At 39.4% G+C, this 17,819-nt stretch overlaps 1 protein-coding gene across 1 annotated transcript in view; it reads left to right on the forward strand.

Annotated features, from left to right (window-relative positions):
• The window catches only part of ARG2 (arginase 2), a 39,734-nt gene that overhangs the window by 13,208 nt on the left and 8,707 nt on the right, over positions 1-17,819 (forward strand). The window contains exon 3 of the mRNA XM_036737164.1: positions 16,715-16,892. Within this exon, the coding sequence (XP_036593059.1) occupies positions 16,715-16,892 (178 nt within the window). The remainder of the gene's footprint in view (positions 1-16,714; positions 16,893-17,819) is intronic.

Raw genomic sequence — 17,819 nt, forward strand, 5'->3', positions numbered from 1 at the left:
ATGGTGTTAGAAATGAGGCTCTCACTGCTCTTTCATATTTGGAATTCTTTCCTTGAAAACGTGTTCCATATGGAGAACCATATATGCAAGCACCACAATGCTCTAAATAAAAACAGTACAGAAGGCGAGTGAGCCCAAGACTAAAGGCAGTGTCCCATCACTGAATCCATAGGGCAGACATCCGCAGAAGTGGAATGTGACGGAGCCAGACAGAGTTGCTGTTGGGCAGCTCTGCAGGATTGCTCACCTTTGTACAAGGGAGAACTCTGGATGGGTTTGGGGGTTGGAGAAGGTAGATACGATTGTGATGTGTGTCTTTTTTCTTATCTCCCATCTGTATACAAACAAAACTACCCAAGTTTCTTTGAAAACTTTATCTCCTTAGGTTATAGTGGCAAAGAATAAAAATGCCCTTTCCTCTGCAGCTTTCCTTCAGGCCCATGTACTTGGCCTTCTGCCTTGAACCTCTATGTTTTGGTTGTCGAAACTATCTATCTCTATAGATATACTCTCTGTATGTGTGCGTGTGTGTGTGTGTGTGTGTGTGTGTGTGTGTACACATATATATGTACAGATAATAAATCTTTTAGCAAGGTTTGTGAAGGGGGGGACAGGATCTAATTAACCTGTGAGTATTTTTATCATCAGAATTCTCATTATTTTAGTCACAAACCATCCCATCTCTTTGATTACAATGAATACCCATAAATATTATTAATAGTAATAAGCTCACATTGTAGAAAGAGGTGACTGGTTATATAGATTCTTAGTTTCGTTTTCCAAGTCTGAATACTGTAATTAATCAAGACTGATATTCCCAAGAATAGGTTAGAGTCTTGTTTCCCAAGTTGATGTGACACAATTAGGGCCAAAATTCTAACAGGACGTAGATAGTAGGAAATATTATTGCCTTGTGCATACCTTACAGAGAAAACTGTCTAGGCTGAACATTAGAGGCATTCTGTGAATTTGTAGTTGTGCGACATGGGACCTCCACCTTGAGCTAATTCCCTGTGCCTCAGTTTCTTCCATTTTGGAGCTCACTTAAATAATTTTCTCAGGACTCTAAGAAGGTTGGACTAGATTAGCTCCGAGATCCTTTCTGCTTTGGTATCCTTTGATCCAATGACAGGTCAAGTTTATATGGCTTTCGACAGTTTACCAAGTGTTTTCCTCACATTGAACCCATGAGGAACTTCAGTACTTCAAAAGGTATAGACTGAACCATCTATGCCCTCTCAAACTATGTGACGCTGGGTCCATGTCTGTTTTATAAGTCTTCTGCAGAGGTTCTATTCGATCTCAATACGTGATTAGGCCACCTTCTTTTCTGGTCATAGATCTTTGATATTCTTCTCCTGCTCAGTTTCTCATTGGTAATAGGCTACCTTTCTAATGCCACGGGTGACCCCGTGTGGAAACTGAGATTCTTTGTGCAGCATCACAGGAAGAATAGTTAAAAAAAATATGACTCATAGATTAGGCAATGCTTAAACAAATTGTGGCACGAGAATGTAATGGACTACTACTGTACAGTAAGAAATGAGTATGAAGAATATGAAGAAGTTTGGAGGATGATGGGAGAAAGGGCTTGTAAGTACAAGAGTACACACAATGGGCACAACATTGACAAAGGCAAGATGAATAACAACAAAATCAAAGCTGAAGAAGAGACAGGAGACTATTTCCTTCCCTCTTTGCAGAGGTGAAGAAGGGCTATGGGTATGAAACACGGTGTTGATGTGTTAGTAAGTTTTGCTGAACTGCTTTTGGTCTTATTTTTTCTTATAAGGGATGGTTCTCTGGGTGGGTTAGTATCTCGGGACATCGTGGTATAAAAACAAACAAAATCCATCAAAACTTAAAGCATTTAAAAATTGTGGGCTTTTGGTTCAGGGAGAAGTTTGAGGTTGATAAAGTACTGTGCAGTTTCCTAAAGGCATTTGAGCTTGTTCTACTCCCTCTGCTCTTTCCTGGGTCCATTTCAGTGCCTGTTCAAGATGCGTGTACTGATGGATCCATCCAGCTATATATCATAGTAGCTAAGTAGCACAGTGGATAGAATGCCGGGCCTAGATGCAGGAAGATTTGATTTCAGATTTGGCCTAAGACACTTTCTAGCGTGACCCTGGCAAGTAACTTAACCACTGTTTGCCTCAGTTTCCTCATCTTTAAAATGGCGGTACTAATAGCAATTACTTCTTAGGATTTTTGTGAGAATCAAATGAGATATCAGAAAGTGCTCAGCATGGGGCCTGGCACATAGTAAGCACTATACCAGTATTAGTTGTTATTATCATAAATATTAAATGACTCGCCCAAGGCATCCAGTTTGGATATTTTGGTCTGGGAAGGCTATTGAGACTGTTGGCACATCTTTTATTTTTACATTACCTTCATTTTCAAATACATTCTCCTCCTTCCCTGAGCTTGAGAGCCAGAGAGGAGGAGGGAGAGAAGGGCAGGCGGTTTAGCAAAACTAACCAATACCAACTGAATCTGATGCTACATACAGTGTTTAACACCCATAGTACCCCACTTCTCAGTTTTCTAGGCCTCTCTCTAAAACGAAGTTGCAGAAAAGGTGCCAACTCGCCTTGGTAGATGGAGTTCCTCACTGGGAGTTCCCTACACCAATGAGATCTTAAGTCTTCTAGGCCCAGTTATCATCTTTGGGACCAACCTTTGTTATCATAATTACACTATTCAGTTACTTTTTTATTGCCGTTTTTCCGGTTTACATTGTTAGTTGTCATTTTGTGCATGCTGTTTTCCATACATGTTTGGTGTACTTTGTTCTGCAGCAGTTCATATAAGTCTTCTCTTGCTTTTCTGAATTTTTCAAGTTCATTATTTCTTCTGATATAGTAATATTCTATTGTAGTCATACACCACAGCTTGTTTAACCATTTCCCAATCTATGAGCATCTACTTTGTCTAATTCTTTGGTTCCCTAAAAAGTGTGTATTGGCACCTAGATTTTAAGAAAAATCATAGATGACACTTTTATTCTGACTTGACACTTGCTAACAATCACCTAAACAATTTTAATTCCCTCTGCAAATCATACAAAGCACCTTCCCTGAAATCAGCTAAGCAAGTTTTGATAATAGCCACCCTTGTAACTGATAATATATCTACTTCATGAGATGTTCAATGACTTATTAGAAATGGATTCTAGACTAGCATTTGCACTTAGTGGATTTATGATTTTGAAATTTCTCAGCATTATAGATTTCTTATGATGAGAAGCAAGCCTGTCTTTCATCTCAAAGGCTGAGGAGGCTCTTTCCTGTGCCAACTAAAATTGCTATTTCTTGTTTGTGGGATCTCTTACATGTCTTCCAGTTAAATTCTAGGATCCTTTGAAGTTGGTAGAGCTGGTAGTCTGAACATAAGCATGTCCTTCATTGGGTTCAGGTTGTGACAATTGTTTTTGTGATAATATTTGTCGCGACCTGAAGACGATTATTTCTCCTCTGCAGTTGACATGTTTATGTTGACTAGCAGCTCCATCAACTTAATAGAATCTTAGAATCTAAGTTGAAGATATCTAAGATATCTTATAATCCAACCTTAAGTATTGATTCCCATCTATGATATTCAGGACTAATATTCATCTAACATATGCTTTAAGACCTCTGGTGGTAAAGTCCTTCATTGGCATTGTCTTCACAAGCATGAAAAGGTCATTGAGGAAGACTGAATTCTCTTACCATTTCTTCACTTATTGAAGTTTTGATATCCTCTTAACCATTTTTATTCTAGGCTTCCCAGACTGAAGGTAATATTTTTCTTGGTCAGTTCTTAAATACCTGCAAGGGAATGTACCCCCCCATCCTCTCATATCTCAAAAAAAAAAACCCAAATGGCTATCTTCATTGACAAAATCAAGTTGTTGAAACAAACAAACAAAAAAACCAAGGACCTGATGTGGCTGTGGCTTGAATTAATATATCCAGAACCAATTTTTCTTTGTCTTATTCATTGAATATTCTATAACATAACATTGACTCTTTTCTCTACCATGATTACACCACTTCCTGACTGTCTGGTTCAGTTCCTTCAACTTTATGCAAGTCTAGCCATGGGGAAATTTGTAGAATGTGATTTTGTCACTTTTGGTGACTTTTTGCCACCCTGCCATAAAGGCACAGTTTCTTTGCTGAATTCCTTTCTTGTTTTTTTTTTTTTAAATTTGGGGCTCTTGTTGGCTTTTTTTTTTAACACATTATTGTCTCTTCCCAGTGACCTACACCCTCCCAAATAACAAGTATAGTCAAGCAAAGCAAAAGAAAGCAAAACATTAGTCATACCTGAAAATGCATGCTTCCTGCTCTACTTTGTCTACTACCTCTCTGCCAAGAGGTGGGAAGCATGATCTATCATCAGTTTCCTGATTAATCAGTTTTCTGAGTCCTTTCAGTGGTTTCCCTTTATATTACTGTGTTCGTTTCCAAAATTGTTCTCCTGGTTCTATTTATTTTGGTAGCATCAATTTATACAAGTCTTCCGGAGCTTCTTTGAATTCTTCACATCCATCTTTTCTTATAGCACAGTAATATCCCATTATATTCAAGTACAATAATTTGATTAGCTATTCCATCTGATGAGTACCCACTTTATTTCCAGTTCTTTTCTATTACAAAAATTCTGGGCAGGATTCCTCATTTGCATCTTTAAAAGACTGAATTGGTCTGTTTTTAAATGACTAAAATAAAATAGAATTACAAAGGAAACCTATCATACTGAAATATATTTATCATAAAAGAAAACGAATTCATGGACCCAGAGATTAAGAAGCCCTGGTCTAAATAATCCTGTAGCTCTAAATTATCTTTACCAAGTAATTGATTTGCATTTTATCAAGGAATTTTGATGCCTTAACCCCAAAGAACTAATTTTGGGGATTTCAGACAGGATCCTTCTAATCATCCTATACAGGCAGTTGCCTCTCCCTCCCTCAGATAGAACAGATACTCGGAGACAAATATTTACCACAGTCTTTAAGTTTAATTCATCAGTATAAACATCAATATAAACTCTCAGAAGGTCAGTGCTCTTGTGTGTATGACTGATATAATTATTTATGCAGTTTGGAAGTGATATCTTTACCCTCCTATGCAGGAAATGAGCAGATACTTGGTACTAAAATTGCGCTACCTTGTGTGTATGTATGTATGTATGTGTATATGTATGTGTGTATGTGCATGTATATTATACGTATACAGAGGGCACAGGGTGAGCTGAATAGAAGGGATGATATCTAAAAAATAAAATGGTGTTGAGAGGAATGTACTGGGAGAAAGAGAAAGGGAGAGGTAGAATGTAGTAAATCATCTCACATAAAAGAGGCAAGAAAGCTTTTACGATGGAGGGGAAGAGGGGGAAGAAGGAATAAGTGAGCCTAACTCTCATTGGATTTGGCTTAAGGAGGGAAATAACACACACTAAGTTGGGTATGTAAATCTATTTTACCCTGCAGGAAAGCAAGGGTGGGGATAAGAGAGAGGGATAATAGAAGGGTAGGCAGATTGGGGGAAGGGGTTAACAGAAGCAAACACTTTTGTGGGGAGACACAGGTCAAGGGAGAGAATGGAATAAATGGAGGATAGGACAGGATAGAGGGAAATATGGTTTGTCTTTCACAACATGACTTATGGAAATGTGTTTTGCATAGCTATACATGTATGACCTGTATTGAATTGCTTGCTTCCTCGGTGAGGAAAGGGAGGAAGGAAGGGAGAGAATGTGGAACTCAAAACTTTAAAATGAATGTTAAAAATTGTTTTTGCATGCAACTGGGAAATAAGATGTACAGGCAATGGGGTACAGAAATCGATCTTGTCCTACAGGAAAATAGATGGGAGGGGGATGGGAGCAGGTGGGGTGATAGAAGGGTGGGCAGATTGGGGGAAAGGGTGGTCAGGGTACACTCTGTCCTGGGGTGGGGTAGGGGAGAGATGGGGAGAAAATTTGGAATTCAATATCTTGTGGAAGTGAATGTTGAAAACTGAAAATAAATAAATTATATAATTTTCTAAAATTGCCCTACCCCAAATGTAACAGGGTCCTAGTTATAATTATGCAAGGGAGGCAAAGAGAGAGAAAGAGTACCTTTCTCTAACATGGAAGAGACTTGCTGAATTAGGAAAAGGAGGGTAAACAAACTTATTTGCTTGCTTCTGACTTAAGAAATGAGTCAGAGTTGGGTGTGTTGTTTTATAGAGAATGAATTGATTTTTTCCAGGAGTGATTTTACTTTCTTTTATATCTTTTGGTTTTTACACTATCTTCATTTCTAAATATATTTCTTGCTCACAGCGCCATGCCTTGTAACAAAGAATGAAAAAGAACAAAGCAGTAGTTTAGCAAGATAGGTGTGGCTGTGTATATCTGTATATCTACGTGTGTGTACAGATACACACACACACACACACATACAGAGGTGTGCATTTTCTTTGGGGCCAGTTTTGTTCAGTTGTTTTTCAATTGTGTCCAACTTTTTATGACCCTTTTTGGGGTTTTCTTGCCATTTTACAGATGAGGAAACTGAGGCAAACAGGGTTAAGTGATTTGCCTAGGGTCACATGGCTAGTAAATGCAGAGGCCAGATTTGAACTCAGGAAAATGACTCCAGGTCCTGCACTCTATCTGCTGTACCACCTAGGTGCCAGACTTGGTCATAATTAGAGCATTCAGTATTTTGTTCTATTTACATTACTATAATCAATGTGTATATTATTTTCCTGGTTCTTAACCTCATTTCACTTTGCTTCATTTCATATAAGTGCCTGAATTTTTCATATTCATTGTCTCAAATGGTGTAGAACTATTCCGTTATATCAGTCTGTCCATTACTTAACTGATGAACATTTACTTTGTTTCTGTGGTAGTTATTTGATATTAGAGTTGTGAATATACCAGTGCACATGGAACCTTTATATCTTTAATCTCTTTGGGTTGTATCCCTAGTAGTAAGATTTCAACATTAAAGGGTATCAACTTTTCAGGTGAGAGGGAAAGGGATAAGCTTTTATATAATGCCTTCTACAACACCAGGCACTGCTCTTTACAAATATTATCTCATTTAATTCACAACATCCCTGCCAGGTAGGTGCTGTTATTATCCCTGTTTACAGTTGAGGAAACCAAGGCTAACAAAGGTGAAGTGACTTCTCTCTGGGCAAGTACCTAAGGTGGAATTTGAACTCCTGTCTTCCTGACTTAAGGCTCTATCAATTTTACCACTTAGCTATACCACACTTTAGTAATTTATATTGCTTTCCAGAATGGCTGGATCAGAATTCTTTCAAGAAAATTTCACAGAATCATAAAACATTAGTGGATTCTATATATATTTACTTTGCCCTCTGGTTATAATAGATCTGGGTAGTTTTTGTTTATCTTTTGTTCTAATATTTCCTATCATCTCATGGAGTCACTCATTTCTATTTGCTGCGTTCTAGTCTTCTAGGACTTGGATAAGCTTTTATCATTTCTAAGCTATTCTAATACTTTTCTCAAGAGCTTTATTCCTTTTTTAAAAATCTCCTTGCTTCATTTTGTAGTCCTTGTGAAGAATTCATTTTTTTCCCCTTTGAGTCTCTGCTTGTGGTCAAGTAGTTGATATCCTCTTAAGGGAGAATCTCTGGATTAGCAACAATTTTTTATACTGGTTGGAATTTGATTCACTTACTGATCTCTCCAACTTTAGTTTCTCAACTGGGCTTTGGGCCAGAGCCAAGCTCCACCCCTTGCTGTGCTTTTAGATGAAATGGTTGGACCTGTTTGGTCTTCACATAGGTCACTTAGATTTCAGGTTGACCTGCTTCTCCCAAGGTTAGGCCTTCTTGGTGGACCTTTGAGGTTCAGAGCACTGGCTCTTCATGGCCCCCTGTGGCATCTTAGGACAAGATTCGAGAAATACTGGAGTCCCAGTGTGTCATACTCCAAGCTGGCCTTAATGCTGGTCATTGCTGTTTCTCTGCGTTTCCATGGGCCCCACTGTAGGTTTACAACCACCCTGGAGACTTTTCTGGTGCTCCTTCTGCTCCTGCTGCTTCTAGACAGCTCTGCAGGCTCTTGGCTCTTCTGTGCTGGGAATGTATAGACTTTTTTGCTTGGGTAGGCTTTGCTGGCTACCCCCTTTCCAATTGTCTGTGGGCTGCTAGCTAAAATTTTGTGTGTGTGCAATTCTGGTATAGAAGATGTAGCTTCTCTGAGAAACTACATTTATTGTAGTTCCTTATTTAATTTCTTGCTGATTATTCAGTCTGGTACAAATTTCAGGCTTATGTTGGGGAGGCAGTCTGCTGCCCATTCAGGCAGTCACTTTAGCTAGAAGTCCCTCTCCTAAACCTATTTGTGCTCTCTGAACCTCATTACTGTCCCAGGCCATCACCCCAGCCCTATATATAAACACAAACACACACACACACACACACACACACACACACACACACACACAGTCTCCTTTCTTCCTAATCTCTACTCATTAGTTAACCAGCTAAACTCCTATACTTTTTTCTCATGCTACCTAGGTTCTCTACAAATAAATATTTATCTAATCCCAACTGGTCTCTTGATGCCATCAAGGCAATGTTCTTTTCCTCCATGATTCTCTATTCCTCTCACCAGAGTGGCTGAAAAATACTGGTAACCTCTTCCTTCTCCAAACCTTTCCCAACACCACCTCATCCAAGGACTTTATCTCAACTGAAAAAAACAAGGCCATTTGATTCTCTGAAGGGGACCTTTTCCTTGCTAAGGCCACGCACTCTTGATTCTATCCCTTCTCTTTAACCACAGTTTGCCCCTGCTATCATCCTCCCTACCTGCTGCCTACAAACATGGCCAGCAAAACACTGCCACTCCTTAAATCCTCTAGAGCCTGCTGTTCCCACAAACATTGTCCTGTGTCCCCTTCTCAGCCAAACTCCTTGGAAAAAGCTAAATATCTATACACATTGTCTCCAGGCTCTTTCTCTTGTCTTTTAAAATTTATAAATTTTATTTTTATTTTCAACTTAAGCATCAAATGAACATTTCCATATGCAAAGTAGAACAGAAAGAGAATTATACACAACCTCAAATGTGTTACATACATACTAAAGAAGAAGGAAACAAGCCTATTTTGTGCCAGGAATTGTATACTTTGAGTATTGTTTCATTTGATCTTCCAAAAATCTCCTACCAATCTAAGGCAGACAGCAGTTAAGTGACTTGCCCAGGAGTTATGCAGTGAGTTAGGAGGTCGTATTTGAACCTGGGTTCTCCTGGCTCTAAGCTCTGTCCAGTGCAGTACCTAGTTGCCACCTAAGTTACTGAATAATAAATTCAGAAACTTTAAAGCTTGCCTGTTTTCTTGTTTGTCTTTTGTGCATTAAAAAAAGTTTCAATAAGTCTCCTTTTTTTAACCTCCCACTGTCTTCTAAAACCTATACAATTTAAATTCCAACTTAATCACTCAACTGCAACTGGTTTTCTCAAATTTAATTTACGACCACCTACGCTGGCCATGGGATGGATATACTGTTTCAAACTTGATGTCCTAAAAGTATCTTAAACTTATGTTCAAAAGTGAACTCACTATCTCTCTCTCCAGATCCCACTTTTTGAATTCCTTATTAAAATCTTTCACATACATGCCCTTCTTTCCACTCACCTGGCCACATAACCTAGTTAAGGCCTCCATCACATCTGGCCTCTACTATTACAGTAACTTCTAAAAAAAAAAAAAAAGGTCTCCCTGTCTCCACCTAGCTTCAAAATGAGTTTTCTAGAACAGGTCTGAGCCTGTCACCCCACTCACATTCCTCTCTCCTTTAGGATAAAACCCAAAGTCCTCTGGAGGTTTGACATTTACAGCTCCTTTACACCTCATTTCCAACTCCAACCCCTTCTTGGCTTTTTCCAGCCACTGGCGGCCTCTTCATTTCTAATCATCCAGTTCCTGGAACGCACTTACTCCTTACCCTTTTAAAGATTGCCTCAACTCAAAGACTACCTTCTCCAGGAGGCCTTTCTTGGTCTATGCCACTACCCACTCCTACCCCCTCCTCCCCACCCTCCATCTGCTTTGTCTTTTCATATCCTAGGTGTTGTTAGATTTGTTAGATTTGTTCTTTGTAGTTCTCTAGGCTCTGGCACATAGGAGCTTAACAAATACTTGGTTGATAGTACCCAGGTCAGCAGTGGCTTACATGGGGGAAGGAGGTGCTGAAAGCATAAGCCCTCCTAGAAGAAGAACCTTCCTACTAGGAAGTATTCATTTAGCTATAGTCTGTAATTCCACTGAACTAAATAACAGAAAAACCTTAAGGTGTTTGATTTGGAATTAGGAAGATCTGACTTGAAATTCTACCTTAGACACTTAACTAGCTATGGGAACCTGGGCAAGCCTCTTCACTCTGCTGTGTATTCAGTTTCCTTATCTGTAAAACGGATAATTGCACCCACCTTACAGGATTATTGTTAAGATCAAAGGAAAACAGATGTAAAGCACTTAATAAACCTTTAGCACTGTGTAAATACTAGTTGTTATCATTATCAAATCTTGACTGTGATTTGATTCTTTTGCTTTGATTCTTTTGCTTTGGAGTTTATTTTTTTTCTACCTGAAGAGTGTCTTATAGTATAAGCCACCACTTAGCATTAATCACTGTTCATCTCTATTTCTGTCTATCCATATGCATGCCTGAAATGTACCTATGCAATTTGAATCTATATATGGATAAGTTTAGGACTCGACCAGTAATTTCACTGTTATAGGACTATAAGTGCTGTCAGATGAGGAAACTCCTTGTACTGATACAGGTCAGCTCCTTCTTTGCACTTCCAGAGGCTTGCAACACCCAAGAGGGAAGTGACTTGCCCAGAGTCCCATGGCCAGTGTATGTCAGAGGTGGGACTTGAGTCCACGCCCTCCTAGCCAGTTCTTTATCCCCCTTGCACTACACTACCCTCATTTAACACAAGGCCTGTGCAGTCCAGCATGTGGACGTGGCATCTCCTCCCTTTATAAAGCCTCAAAGACCAGGGTCATAACTTCGGCTGGAAGGAACCTTGGAGATAAGTCCAAACTCTCTAGCTTATAGATGAGGAAACTGAGGTGAAGTGGCTTTCCCTGTACTCCAGAGAGGGCAGAGCCAAGATGTGAAGCCTTTGACTCCAGGCTCAGTGCTCTGTCTGTTGAACCATAACCTTAGTCCAGCATCTTCATGGCTAAAAGCAACAACTCATGTCTATTCCTGGTATTTGGAGGCAACACAGGAGCCAAGTGGGGGAGAGAAGCAAATGTTGTGGAACTAGGACCTAGGGAGTCTTTCTTGGGGAAAGAATATTAATATGCCTAGTTAATGTGACTTGATTTATTATACTGGTTAAGTTTGGTTTATTCAGGCCAATAGCAAATTTCTGAGCACTCTAAACCACTTGGCTCTGAAATCTATACATTTTAAAGGAGTGTTACATTACTACATAGAATACGTACTACTTTGTTTTATTAGTGGTGACAAATTTCTTTATTTAGCATTTATAAAAATCCTGTGATATACTGTCTCTTTCAGAGGGTATTTATTAAACTAATTCAGATTGTCTGGGGTGAAAAGGAAAGTTCAGCCAGCTTTGTGAGTAACATGGATTAACACACTGTATTCCTAGTTTAGATCCAGTCTAACATTTCAGCCTTGTTGCTCATCAGTTATTTTAGCTGCAACTTTGATAGGGTTTTTTGCAGTTTTCTACGGCCATTATCTCTACTGCTTGTTCAAAAACACAACCGATCAGAGATTTTTATTTGTAATTAGCTGTGGATTTGCCCACTGGAAATGTTGCACAGCTCTGTGACTTTTAAATGCCTGACTAGCAACTGCAATAGCCTGCTGGGTGGCTATGCCTGCCTCAAGTCTCTTCCCACTGCAGTTCAGCTTTTATTCAGCCACTAAAACAATATTCCTAAAGCTTAAGTCTTACTATGTCACACTACCCACCCCACCCCCACAGTAAACTTCAGTAGCTCCATGTTGACTCCAGGATCAAATACAAAATGCTCTTCGTGTCATTCAGAGCCCTTTCCAGCCCTAGCCCTAACCTATCCCTTTCCAGTCTTCTTATACCTTCTTACACCCCTGATGGGTAAGTTCCAGTGACTCTGGCCTGGCTGTTCCACAAACAAAACACTCTATCTCTTGGCTCCAGGTTTTTTCTCTCGCTGTTCCCCATGCCTGGAATGTTCTCCCTCCTTTGCTAGGTCTTCATACCTTCCTTTAAGTCCCACTTAAAATAACATCTTTTACTGGAAACTTTTCCCAAGCCCTCTTAATTCTAGTGCCTTCCTTCTGCTAATTAATACCTGCTTATCTTGAATATAGCCTGTTTTTGTATGTATTTGCATGTAGTCTCCCATAACAGATTATAAACTCCCTGAAGGCAGAGACTGCCTTCTGCCTCTTTTTGCCTTAGCACAAAGTCTGACTCAGTAGTAGGTACTTAATATGTGTTGATTGATTGAACTGGGATCCTTCTTTGTGTTTCTTAAAAATTAGGAATAGGAGTTCTGCTGGTGATCCATACAGTCTTAAAAGATGTATAAAAAGGGGTAGTTTTAGCGAGCCCCATTGGAGCCTATAATCACTTGGGGAGGGAGATGGAATGAAGCAACAAAGAAACACCTGGGGTGGATAATCAACCTTACCTATTAATCTAAGGAAATAAGCATGTTTATTTCCCCTCTTTTTTGAGGAAAGATGCTTAGGCAAGATGTAGGAGGTGGGGAATAGGAGTGAATTTTGGATTAGAAGCCCTGAGGGGACCCATTAGATAATGGTATATGATTCCTGGAGAAACTTCAGCTGGTAAGCTTTTGGGGAGCCAGAAACGGAAATGGGCAATTCTGAATTCTGCCTTCCTTACCCTTATTTTAGCAAGGTAACCAAAACCTAGTGCCTTAGGATAGACAGAAGTATCATTATTTTAAGTGGAAAGAGGGAATTGGGAAACATGTACCCTGGTTCACTTTCCTTCTATACCCACTTAGTTTTTTGGTTTTCCCCAAGATTCACTGGGCTTCTCATTGTTGTCAAGCTCTAAACTAAAGCCATAGACTGCACAGAAGTTTCCATTTACTAGAAGCTCCCCCACGTTCTCCAAACATTTTTCTCTGCAAGTTGACTACTAAACAGCTCTCAATCTTGTTTTCAGTTCCTTATTTGCTGGTCTGAAAAATATGCTTTTCTTAATTTACTGAGACACTTGGTAGTGACTGAAAATTTGAAAGCAATAGTATTCCCTTAAATCAGAAGTGCAATCATTTAGAAAAAAATGCTTTTGATACCTTATTCTCATTGATTCCTTAAAAGATATTTCAAAGTTAATTTTTATAGTTTAAGCTCATCATTGGTTCTTGTCTGAGTTTTTATTGATCCTGAAAATTAGAGAATTACCAGGGTGAATGGGAACTTTGATTCCTTTCCCTCTGAAGTATTTTTGTCCCCAACTACTTTCCATCAAGGTCAAAAGTAACTTCTAGTTGGTCTAAAAGATCAGAGTTGGGTGTTAGAAGTTATAAGGCTGCCAGGATCTTGTGGGTCACTGTAATTTAAGATACAGCAAGTAGTGAGGGAAATGGCGATCCTCTTAAATTCAGTAACTGGGCTTGTCTTGTGCTTTTGGTATGAATAACTTCTGTGTATCCCAAAGGGATTACCTACGACAGGCCCGTCACCACAGTGGAGCAACTCATCCTCTGGCTGCTTCAGGCCTAATGTCTAGAGTTTATCTTGAACCTATCTTCCCCTACCTGCTCAGTTTCAAACACATCTCACCTTCAACTAGAACAGCCTGGCTTTTCTCCTTCAACAGTCACATTCACTCCTATGAAATTAAATGTCACCTTTATGCAGACCACTCTGAAATCTTTATCTCTAGTCCTGACTTCTCCCCTGAGCTCCAGGCCTACATCTTTAACTACTAACAGTATGTAATGGATAGAATGATTTCCCTCAAGGACTTCAGTAAGTCTGAAATTGTGAGTTTATTTTTCTCTTTAAAGCTGGTTTTCTTTCTGACTTCACTAGTGAAACACCATTCACCCAATATCCCATGTTTAGGATTTTGGGAGTATGCAGTTTGTCTGTAGTCCTCTCTCTTTTTAAACAAAAAAAATCTTTATTTTTATTTTTCAGTATTCACTTTTATAAGATTTTGAGTTCTAAATATTTCCCTCTCCCCAAGACAGCATGCAACCTGCTATAGGCAATAGATGTACAATCACATTAACCATATTGCCACATTAGTTATGTTGTGAAAGAATCAGAACAAGAATCAGAACAGGGAAAAACTATGAGAGAAGAAAAAGAGAAAAAATAGTATGCTTTGATCTGCATTCAGACTCCATAGTTCTTTCTCTAGATGTGGATAGCATTTTCCATCATGAGTCCTTTAGAATTGTCTTAAATTATTGCATTACTGAGAAGGGCTAAGGTCATCACACAGTGTTGCTGTTACTGTGTATAATGTTCTCCTGGTTCTGCTCACTTCATTCAGCATCAGTTCATGAAAGTCTTCCCAGGTTTTTCTGAAATCCGCATGTTCAGCATTTCTTGTGGAACAATAGTATTCCATGTAATCCTTTTTCACCTCTCCAATAGGGTCTGCTAGGTGGTGCAGCAGATAGAGCACTGGGTCTGGAGTCAGGAATACTGGTGTTCAAATCTGGCCTCAGATACTAGCTGTGTGACCTTGGGCAAGTCACTTAACTCTGTTTGCCTCTGTAAAATGAGCTGTTGAAGAAAATGTATCTTTGCCAAGAAACTCTAAATGGAGTCATGAGGAAATGGACACTACTGAAAACAAATGAAAAACAAATTTGATTAGTTATTAAGTTCTACCAGTTCTGTGTGTTGAAAAGCTGTTACATTCATCCCTTTCTCTTTATTCCCACTTCTACATTTCAATGCTTATTACTACCTACCTGCATTGTTGCAGTAGTCTCCTAACACCTTCATTCTCCTCTCCATCCTTTTTTTTTTTTTTTGCAGGGGGGAAAGCAGGGCAGTTGGGGTTAAGTGACTTGCCCAAGGTCACATAACTAGTAAGTGTGTCAAATGTCTGATGCCACATTTGAACTCAGGTCCTCCTGACTCCAGGGCTGGTACTCTACTCACTGCGCCACCTAGCTGCCCCCTCTCTGTCCTTTTCATACCACTGCCAGAATAATGTCCCTTGAGCCATATGGTTTTATCAGGCCTCAAGTGAAAAACCAAAAACTGTTCAGTGGCTCCCTCTTGCTTCTTGATTAAAAATTCAAGCTCCTTAGCTTGGCATTCAGCATCTTCTCTGCCTGGTACCACCCAGCCTTCCACACCCTGCCTATTGCTGCTCCTTATATCCTCTACACCTCAACCAAATTGGACAAGTCTCTTCTTTTCCTTTAGCCCAACACAGCTGTTAAGTTCTTTCCCTCTTCTTTGTTCCCTTTGCCTGTTTAATTTGCACCCATCCTTTTAATCCCAGTTTAGATGCTGCCTCCTCCAAGCCTTCTGTAGTATGTCCTTTCCCCTTAAAATTCACTGACATAACTTGTTTTCAGCTCACTAAGTGCATCATTGTATCTTATAGTTACACATTTGTCTTGTCCTCCTACTAGACTAAAGCCACAAAGATGGGGATAGTCTGTCAGTGTCCCTGGTATGCAGCTAATAAATAGATCACTGGACAAAATCCTCTCTTCAGCTGTAAAAGCTGATAGGGTCACATTCCCAACCTTTCTATCGGGGGCCATTTTTTCCTTAGAGTGTACATAGGTTATAAGATCTTGACTTGGAGATTTGGGCTAATTATTTGGGAAGAAAATGAACTCTAGAAAATAGGTGTTTTACATACTTAAAATTCAAAAATGCCACTGTAATCAGTTGCTAATATTTGTGTTAAGAATTTGCCTTCTCTCTATAGAGAAATCTGTATTCATTCTTTTGCAAATATTATGCTGCATCAGAGTAGAAATAGCTTTCAGACTGAAAGCTTGTTGGTTTTGACTGTATTATGAAGTAGAGGGGAACTTATGTGATTAACATGTATAAATGGCCCTTTTAAGGAAGGGAAAGTAGTAGTTTGCAGTTGTGGAAGTCAGCCTATCATGTCAGAATTTGCAGGTGAGATGTAAGGTGACCTTTGAAATACTCAAAGGAACAGCTTCCTTGGTTAAAAGGAGAAGAGTGTATAAAATGCAAATAATCTTCCCATTATCACAGCAATATTTGATCCTTTCATCATCACTCCCAAAGACTGAAATGATCTTTGATCTCCCTTGAAAAAGAGATATGTAGAACATACAATATATTCCCTGTAAAAGATAAAGTTTCATAAAGTACACGGTCAACTTTGCCAGATTAAATCTTAAAACACTTTTTAGAAGCAGCATTCTTCCATTTAGAAACTCACTAGAAGATCATAGGACCTGGATCTGGGAGTGACCTTAGAAATCTAGTACAATTTCCTCATCTTAGAGCCGAGGAAACTGAGCCTCAGGCCATTTAAATAGCTCCTGGTAGAGCCAGGTCTTTCAGTTCCTTTGCAGTTCTATGGAAAAAAAAAAACTCGAGAAATGCAATAATACAGGAATAGTAATTTTATCGTCTGTGACCCTAACTTTCGGAAGTGCCAGTAGAGAATGCACAATTAACCATCCTTTCCTCCTTTCCTTGGCTCTCAGGTTGCCGGGTAAATGACATAGGAGATCTGCGTTTCACTCCTGTGACTGATGATGCACTCTACAACAATCTGATCGTGAATCCTCGCTCAGTAGGCCTGGCCAACCAGGAGCTGGCGGAGGCGGTTAGCAGGGCTGTGTCTTCTGGTCACCGTTGCCTCACTATGGGAGGAGACCACAGGTGAGCGGCATGTAGGGGTGTCCCTTTTGTCCCTTAGCTTAGCCTGCATATCCATACATGTGACTTTGGGCAAATTACTTGTCAGTTTTCTTATGAAGAATAAACTACCTCACAGGATTGTGGTGGAGATTGAGATAATGTATCTTTATAATTTATATGCTTTACTTTATAATCCTTACTATTTATAGGCTTTAATTGTATAAAGGTAAAATAAAAGTACTTCATAAGTGAAGTCAGAGAATCTTGGGGCTGTAAGGCCTAGGGATCTCCCCAATTTTAGACTGACGATTAGGAAACTGAGAATCGATCAAGTCTTCTATTAAGGAAGACTGAATAGGTCTTAGATTAAATTGAGACCCAAAACTTCTAGAACATTGTATTAATGTTAATGTTTGATAACATAACTGATGCCTTAGTTCAGTGTGCTCTCACACTGGGGAGGAGGTTAAGTGCAACTGTCAGTCCTACATAATTGGTGTTTCTGCTAAGTTTTGAATGTTGGTTCAGGCCTTTGAGGGGCTGATTGTTAGCATTCTTATTCATCAATTAGCCACCATTTACTGTGCACCCACTTGCCAAGCAGTGAGGGATGAAAGATGTGGGATTTGGTTCAAAGAATCTTATAGGATGAATTCATACTCATGCATAAAAGTCAAGATGTAGTTCCTAAGTAGGGATTTAGAAAAGGTACAAGTTTGTGTGTGTTAGAGCCTGAGAGAAGATGGGTAGGCTTCCCAAATAAGAATGGGGACAGTAGACTAGAGTATGGTGAATGCTTAAAGTGCTTGTTGAAGTTAATGGGATTTTTAGATTTTCCAGTTAGAAATTAAACACACAGATCGGACATCGAGGTAGTGGTGAAGCAACTAGAAGTCAAGAATCGTACCTCACAGCTCAGTGCTGTGTCCAGTGGGCGGTTCTCCCTGT

The sequence above is a fragment of the Trichosurus vulpecula genome, chromosome 8 (assembly GCF_011100635.1).
Source record: "Trichosurus vulpecula isolate mTriVul1 chromosome 8, mTriVul1.pri, whole genome shotgun sequence".
NCBI lineage: Eukaryota > Metazoa > Chordata > Mammalia > Diprotodontia > Phalangeridae > Trichosurus > Trichosurus vulpecula.